The following is a 7,680-nucleotide window of genomic DNA, read 5'->3' on the forward strand; positions in this document are numbered from 1 at the left end:
GGGGGGGGGGGGGGCACCGAAACCGACCCCAGCGTTTACTTAGAAGTGTGCTGCTGGCCGGGTGGTCTGTGGAAGTCCGGCACTGAGGCGGCGCTGAAAGTTACGCGCAAAATGACCGTGGCATAGCCTCGCCGATCCCGAAAAGGCTTCCGGGGCTTTCGGGACTTCCCTAATTTGGTTCTGTTAACAGATGCTGTGAGGCTCTCTCTTTCTTCCAGGACAGTGACGCCAGCAAGAAGAAGAAGAAGAAGAAGAAAATCAAAGTGGAAGTGGTTTCTGAGTAGTGGAGACCACTTTAAGCCCGATGTCCAGTTGGGAGGAGAAATTAAAAAGCCTTACTGAGAAAACCTAATTCCTTTGGTTCTTGAGGGAATGGAACCCAGGTCCCAGAAAGGGTGGAGAGCCCCGGCACGTTTTCCTGCTACCTGAGAGCTCTGTGAGGTCACCTGGTGCGCCCATCCCATCCTGTCCTGTTTTAAGGATACGGGTGAAGGAGGCGGATTTGATGCCACCCGCTTCTCTGCTGGGGAGAGTCGGAACCCTCTCCTTCAGACCCAGCGCAGCCCGGGCACCGTCTCAGCCGTTGCCCGGTGGCTGTGTTGACACCCTCGCTCTCTCCTGGTTTGCACCCCGTCCCCCGCCCCGGCTCATCGAAAGCGTCCGCACGTTGCTCAATGAAATGGTGTAGAGCAAGTAAAACCGTAGAACCGAGCCACGCTGCTCACTGCAGAGATCAGTTTTTCCTCCCGCGTCCTATGAGGACAGTGGTCTACTTTGGCGTCACGGCCACCTGTGTCACCCCCATTTCCCCTGCCAGAGGCAGGCCAAACTTCTCAGCTGTTTTCCAGTCCATCTCGGGCTTAGTGGTCTTCTGTGTACTTGTTCAGAGCCTGTGTGTACAGCCTCGTGCGCCTGGATCCATCTGCCTACGTGTTTTGTGACAGAAGCTAGAAACTGCTCTGTACTCTTAACCCTCCTTTACTTTCAAAGGATGCAATCACTCACTGTTGGGAGAAGGTTGGAATTTTTACTTATTAAACTTTACTTGTTTTTAAAAGTATTCTTGTTGGGTTTTCTGATTGTTGGGGATCTCAGATTCGTAGAAGAAAAAATAGAAAATATTTTGATTAAAAATCCAGGGAACCATGTCCTGTTTGACATTTGCTGATCCCCTGGTTACTTTTCTTGCCTTGCAACGTTCATCTCGGGGCCTATTATCTGGCATGGGACCAAATGCTCTGGAGTCTCCATTCGGGACATTGACTAGATAAAAAGAGGGACATCATCACAAATTTAGTGATCCCGCAAATGACAGAGAGGAGAAAGGTGTTAGTATCTACGGAGTGGGTCTGGGAGGGGGGGGATCCTGAGCGTGGCCCGGGGCTGGGTTTCCCTCTGTGAGTGAGGTCGGAATGCAAGCCTCCAGCAAGTCGTGGTGGGAAGCTCCCTGTGCCCCCGCTTAGTGGGTTCTCGTGAAGGATGGGAGCGTCTCGTGTGCATTTCTACGTGAACGCACGTGTTTGTGACCCCAGCAGCTGCTGTGAGAACAAGGGAGTGGGGTTTTCCTTCTGGACACGGTAGTTTAATTTGGGCAAGTAGTCGTGGGTGTTCTGAAAACCAGGTCTGGAGAGCGAAGCAGCTGAGAGGAGCGGCTGGTGGAACGGGCAACGTTCCCTCGGGAATCTTCACAGTACCTTAAATAAACGTGAATGTGCGCACTCCCCCTGTGGAATACAAATGGGGTGATCACACCTTTGTTGCCAAACTTTCTTTAGATGCGTGCACGCGTGTATGCGCGCGTGCGTGTGTCCGGGTCCACGTGTAAGCACCGGGTCATGCCCTGCCCAGTGCACACACACACCGCTCCCGGGAAGTTATTTTGACCTCTACGTTCCAGATTGTTCCATGCTGGAGGGGAGACTTAAGGACCCAGGAGAGGTAACTGGGACTGATGCTGCCCTGGGAAGCTTAAAGCAGGTGGTGCGGTTTCCCTCTCCAGAGACCCGTGTAGGCGGAAACGCAAGGAGACACAAGACATCGGCGTTTTAACACATTTTTATTGCTTTTGAGGGTTTCCCTAGAGCAGACATCCTCCTATTGCACAGCTGTTTCATTTTGGCATTTTAGAAAGTTGAGGCTGAGGTTACAGATGCTTCCAAGACCAATGAAGTGCCCGGGGTGATTCGAGGTGAAGGCGCACAGGCTTTAAGGGACAAGGTCCGTCGCTTTTCTTCTCTGTGTGCACCATCTTTGATTAGCAGTTGCGTTTTGACAGTATTTTCGGCCTCAGGTTTCCAGAGAGCCTTCTGAAGCCCTGATCACTGGGGCTCCATCTAGCAGGAGAGTCAGAGCCCAGCCAGGAGCCGGCACCAGTCTGACGCCCACTGGCGGAAGTAGGATAGGAGCAGAGTGCGGGAAGCTGACAAAACTAGGGGAGCGTCCCTGTTTGTCTGAAAGCAAGGAGAATGGAGTTCACACCGCTAGAGAAGGGCGGACGGAAGCTCCCCCGTTCTGCAAGCTTAGTAAACCCAGGAGACGGGCACCCACTGTGGAGAACTGCACGCCCGCTCGAAGGCTTCTTGCAATTTCTTCAGGGTCTCATCGACGCCATTGTTGACCAGCGAGAGGTCAAAGTAGTGCGCGTACTGGCTGCGGATGGCCTCGGAGTCCTTCTGCAGCTGCTGCAGGGCCTCTGTCTGCAAAGGAGAGAGAACCACGGATGAAGCGGTCCCAGAGGCCAGCGACGGCGTGTCGGCGTGCGTTGACTGTCGTGACCCTGCCTGGCTCAGAACCACCTGCTTAAACACTCAAACCCTGAAGGCCTTCCTTGGGAATGTTAACAGGATGTACAGAGGCGATCAATTAAGAACGCAAGTCTCAGGGGATCTCAAAGCAACCGTGACTGGAGAATCACAGCTCTGAAGACCAGTAGCTCCATCGAGACGGCATGGACTTGAGCAGCACCCTCAGTCCACGCCTTTGAACACAGCCCTTCCCAGAACCACCACGGCTGCAATCCGGGCCTCTGTCTAGCATCCCAAACCTGTGTCCACGAAAAGACTGAGCACTCCATACAAGTAAAAATGCGTAGCAATAAACACCAAAATACATGCCAAACTGGGAAAAAATATCTACAACTATCTATAAGCTCGGAAAAATGAGCCGCGGACACGAGCAGGCGGTTCACAGAGGAGTTGACACAAATAGCCCTCAGTAGTCTGGCGAGCTACTCAACCATTGGCAGCAAAAGGTGGAAGTACAACGAGACTGCGGTTTTCCATTAGATGGGCCAGAAATGAACTTTGGATAATATGCGCCTGGCACACGGAAGCAAGCACTCTCGCGGGTAATTTGTCTCCAAATTCTCAATTCCCACTGCACGCATCCTCGGACCGGGCAGCCCTGCCGGGAATTTCTCCTACGCCTACATTTGCGCACGTGTGGAATGCCACACGGACGGGCCGGTCGCCGCGGTATAATTTGTAACGGTCCTTTTGAAAACAACCCAAGTGGCCTTCGAGAAGGAAATGGCGAGACTGAACAGTTATGTCACATACGCTCAATGGGAGACCACACGCGTACTAAGAAAGGCGGGAGAAGCTATCTACGCAGCGACACGGTGAGATCTCCATCGTGCCTGGCGAGCAGGCCGGGGACAGTGAAGCGTATGGAGGATGATGCAGAGCGGGTAGGAGCCCCTCCTCTCTCCCCACAGCCACACACACCCCAGGGTGGGTTCAGGGCCGCCTCTGGTACCCCTGCTTTGCCCCACTTGAGCTCCTGTCGCGCCGGTGTGGGGGTCTGCCAGACTGTCCGTCTCTGCCCCTACACCCTAAGCACTTCGGGAACAATGACTGGGTCTGATTCCTCTTGCCCCCTGACCTGGCCCGGCTGCCGGCCTAGCCGCTGGCCCGGTAAATCTGACGTGCCCACGCCCTTTGGCTTCTTGGCCTTGCGGAAAGGATGGCGGTAGCCAGGAAGCTCGTGGGGGATTTGTGACGAGCTGTGCTCTGGACCGATGTCCCAGTCTGGGCAGACCCAGACAGCGAACCTCCATGCCCCCTGCACAACCCCGTCCTTCCCACCTGGGCGCCCTGGTCGGTGGGTGCGATGAACACAATGAACGGTGACAGCTCTGCCGTGCGGACAATCTTCAGGGTCTGGAAAACGAGGAAGGAAGAAGAGAGGACCGGAGTCAGCCGTCACGACGGGCAGCGCCGAGCCCGTCATTCCTGGTACCGCTGCCCCGGCTCTAGGTGAACACAACCCCATCCGTTCCTGCCGTGGCGTGCCTACCCACCTGGGGCTCGATGTCCAGGATGGCAATCTTGTCCTGCTTATGAATCTGGTGCACGGTTTCAAATTTGGTGCCAAACATGTTGCCCTGGTAGCTGCCAAACTCCAGGAACTCGTTGGCGGAGATGTCTCTCGTCATCTCTTCGGTGGAGATGAAGTGGTATTCCTTCCCATCTTCCTCACTCTTCTTGGGCGGCCGTGTGGTATCTGCGCCAGAACACAAATCCCGCACCGTCCCCTAGGGGCGTGGGCCGGGGTGTCTGCCTCTGGTACGGAGGGCTTAGCAGAGGGGTGTGTCCCACGGGGTCCCACAGGGCTGACACTGGAGCAGGAGATGCCCCGTCCGCCCAGAAAGCATGTGCCTTTCAAGAGGCGAAGCCCAATGTGGAAAATTTCTATCCCTTTCCCCATATGAGGGGTCATCTCTTCCACCGCCAACCCCAGGAGCATTAGAGCTCACAATTTGAGAAATGACAGCTGAAAATACTTTTTAAGCAGATCTGTGAGCCATGGGCAGCGTTCCGTGTAAGGACATTTAAAGTTGCCTTTCTGGGGGCGCCTGGGTGGCTCAGTCGGTTAAGCGTCCGACTTCGGCTCAGGTCATGATCTCGCGGTTCGTGGGTTCGGGCCCCGCGTCGGGATCTGTGCTGACAGCTCAGGGCCTGGAGCCTGCCTCAGATTCTGTGTTTCCCTCTCTCTCTGCCCCTCCCCTGCTCACGCTGTCTCTGTCTCTCAAAAGTAAATAAATGCCAAAAGACATTTTAAGTTGCTTCTCTGTAGCGTGGAAAGAAGAGTACTTTCGTTTGGTTTAAACTGCTATCGTTAAATGTTGGCATGTTCTTAAGGCACGGCATTTACTACCACTCATATCAGTCGTCATCTAGGTACAATGTGCTCCAGATAGCACAGCTTGAAACTCCAGCATCACACGCTTCCCGGCACACCTCTCTTGCGGCCCATCCGCATCCAGCCCCCTGCCCCTCCGTCTTGCGCGTCGCCCGCGCAGCTCTCTTCCTGGCTGCTCGATCCCAGCCTGCACATGCCTCTCTTTCTTTCCATCTTACAAAACAGCAACTCTCCTTCACTGGTTATCTCTGCTTTCAGACACCCCCACTCAGTCCTGAACCCCGGGACACCTGCTGTCTTGTCTGCCCCTCGTGTGTCACTTATCTCTAAAGGCACAGTGTCGAGGTAAGGAGTGCAACAAGACTAATACTAGATTCTGAATAGGGTTTTCTACCCTGATGAACAGTGCCTCCTCCTGGGAATCCACATAAGCAGTCACACTACGCAGCTTCGCTTCTGGGAACGGAAGGTATCTGACTCCGGGCCTGATTCTCCTACTGAGGGCAGCTGCCGAGACCGGGCCTCTCCCGAGTGCTGCCTTGATTCAGAAGACATTTCAGGAGAATGAGAGGCAGCCCAGATGTGAAGCAATAGTGGGCTAGCTAAGGAAATTACCGCGTAGCCACTCAACGGACTGCGGTTTAAGCTCATGAGAACATGTTTATAATATAAAGTAAAATGAAAAGAGTAATAGATGTGTTGTAAAGATTTTAAGTAAGCTCTACACTTGACATGGAGCTCAAGCCCACAACCCTGAGGAGTATATGTTTTCAATAACATTACCTGCTTGATTCTTTTAAATATTCAGTGTGTAATAGTCAATATTTTCAATATTTAAAATTATTTTCTACCACTTCTGTGACGCAGGCAGACAGCACAGAAAAGAACAGGGGCATAGTTAGTTATCCAGAGCGATGACACATATATGCTTCTATCTTTCCAAATGGTGCTTTGTTTTTCTAATCAACATTTAAAATCACATGGGACACAGAGAGTGGCACTCCTGCCCGGCCCGCAAGGCCCCTAGGGTACTCACATGGGGCGGGGTACGCAAACTTGTCCGGGTTCTGGCTGAGCAGGGCACTCTTAATGTGGCTGCGGCCGACCCCGCTGGCTCCTGCGGAGGGAGGACAGAAGCTTGGAGAAGACAGAATGTGGCCTGCTCTTTCCTCACGAAGCCTTCTGCTTCTTTCCCCCAAAACCAACATGGGGCTAGGTTGAGGGATGAGACGTGGGTGAAGTGGGCTCAGGAGGGCTCAGGAGGGCTCAGGGCTCCGGGCCTTCGCGTCCCAGTCAGGGGAGGAGGCTCCGTTTCAGGGCTCGGGGTCAGGACTCAGAAGCTAACTGGTTGCCACAGGGGAGCCAGCTAACACATGGGGTTCTCCATCCCTTTTGTAAAGATGTCGCTTTGCCGAGCTCTCCGAAATTAACGGAACCGCATTGAAGGCACTGTTTTCCCCGGCAGTTTCTCCAGAACCCTGGTACAGATTGGCTAAGCAACTACTGTGTTAGCTCCAAAGACAGTGGGGCGAGCAACCCACATAAAGCGAGCTGCTGAAAACCTTGTAAGGATTCGTTTCGTTTGTAAAGCGAATCCACATGGGATATACCCGTAAGGCTTCTCCCCCCTTTTCCTGCTCACTGCCTTTTTTTTTTGGAGTGGGGCTGCACTATGCAGTGCGGGTGGGACCACCAGGAGGGACATGCAGTGTCGCCAGCAGAGCATCGTGGGCGGGAGGACAGCGAGGCGGTACCTATAAGCACCAGGGTCTTCCTCTTGAATGCGGGGAGCCGAACAACTTCCTCGTAGGAAACGACATCCAACTGGTCAAAAACTAGAGACAGAGAAAAGCGGTGTTCACTTTCACAGCCGGGGAGAGCGGCGGGCCCGGCCGTGGGGCCGGTGACCCGGGACGCTGGCCTGGCTTCACCGATGTCGCGCTCTGGTAGGTCACAGGCCGCAGGGGCCGTGATCGAAGCAGTGAGGCCCCGAGCTGCCCCAGTGCTCTTTGGGGCAAACCACACTTAGTGGCCCTGCAAGGCATGAGGGGGGCGCTAAGCCACACTGTCCAAGCCAGGACACCATCGGGAACGAGCACAGTGGCTGCTGGCAGAGAATGACGGCCAGGGTCACGGACGCCGTGCCTGTGGGTCTATTTGTTGGGTTTCCCAACTCGACAGGACTCTGTCACGGAGTTCTCTGGACGCTAATATTCTTTCTTATTTTTTGGACCCCATTATTCTATTTCCTCTCTCTTGTCTCTACTTTGTTACCTCACGCCCCTGGGACATGCCACCTGGCTGCTCGAGATGGAAACCTGAGTCTCGTCTTGACTCTCTGTCCCTCCCAGTTCTCCCATCCCCCATTCTTCAGTGCTGCCAGAGAGACCGGCTAATCCCATCCCCCACCCCCGGCTCAAAGCCCCGCACCAGCTCCACAGGCACACCCCAGAGCGCGAACACAGTCCCTCCGTCTCTGTGCTTAGCCTGCGTTCCCGCCATCTTCAGTGCGGCCGGATCGACCGGCAACTGCCAGCC

At 54.4% G+C, this 7,680-nt stretch overlaps 2 protein-coding genes across 2 annotated transcripts in view; one reads left to right on the forward strand and one right to left on the reverse strand.

The window, feature by feature from the left end:
* Nucleotides 1-1,060, forward strand: part of DKC1 (dyskerin pseudouridine synthase 1) — a 12,139-nt gene extending 11,079 nt beyond the window's left edge. The window contains exon 15 of the mRNA XM_040467119.1: nt 191-1,060. Within this exon, the coding sequence (XP_040323053.1) occupies nt 191-284 (94 nt within the window). The 3' untranslated portion in view covers nt 285-1,060. The remainder of the gene's footprint in view (nt 1-190) is intronic.
* A 979-nt stretch (nt 1,061-2,039) lies between these two features.
* Nucleotides 2,040-7,680, reverse strand: part of MPP1 (MAGUK p55 scaffold protein 1) — a 14,834-nt gene continuing 9,193 nt past the window's right edge. The window contains exons 7-11 of the mRNA XM_040467131.1: nt 6,897-6,977; nt 6,179-6,259; nt 4,301-4,503; nt 4,086-4,160; nt 2,040-2,696 (exon numbers count right to left, since the gene is read on the reverse strand). Of these exons, the coding sequence (XP_040323065.1) occupies nt 2,520-2,696; nt 4,086-4,160; nt 4,301-4,503; nt 6,179-6,259; nt 6,897-6,977 (617 nt within the window). The 3' untranslated portion in view covers nt 2,040-2,519. The remainder of the gene's footprint in view (nt 2,697-4,085; nt 4,161-4,300; nt 4,504-6,178; nt 6,260-6,896; nt 6,978-7,680) is intronic.

This window comes from Herpailurus yagouaroundi, unplaced genomic scaffold (genome assembly GCF_014898765.1).
Source record: "Herpailurus yagouaroundi ecotype Mexico unplaced genomic scaffold, PumYag 67209, whole genome shotgun sequence".
Taxonomy (NCBI): Eukaryota; Metazoa; Chordata; class Mammalia; order Carnivora; family Felidae; genus Herpailurus; species Herpailurus yagouaroundi.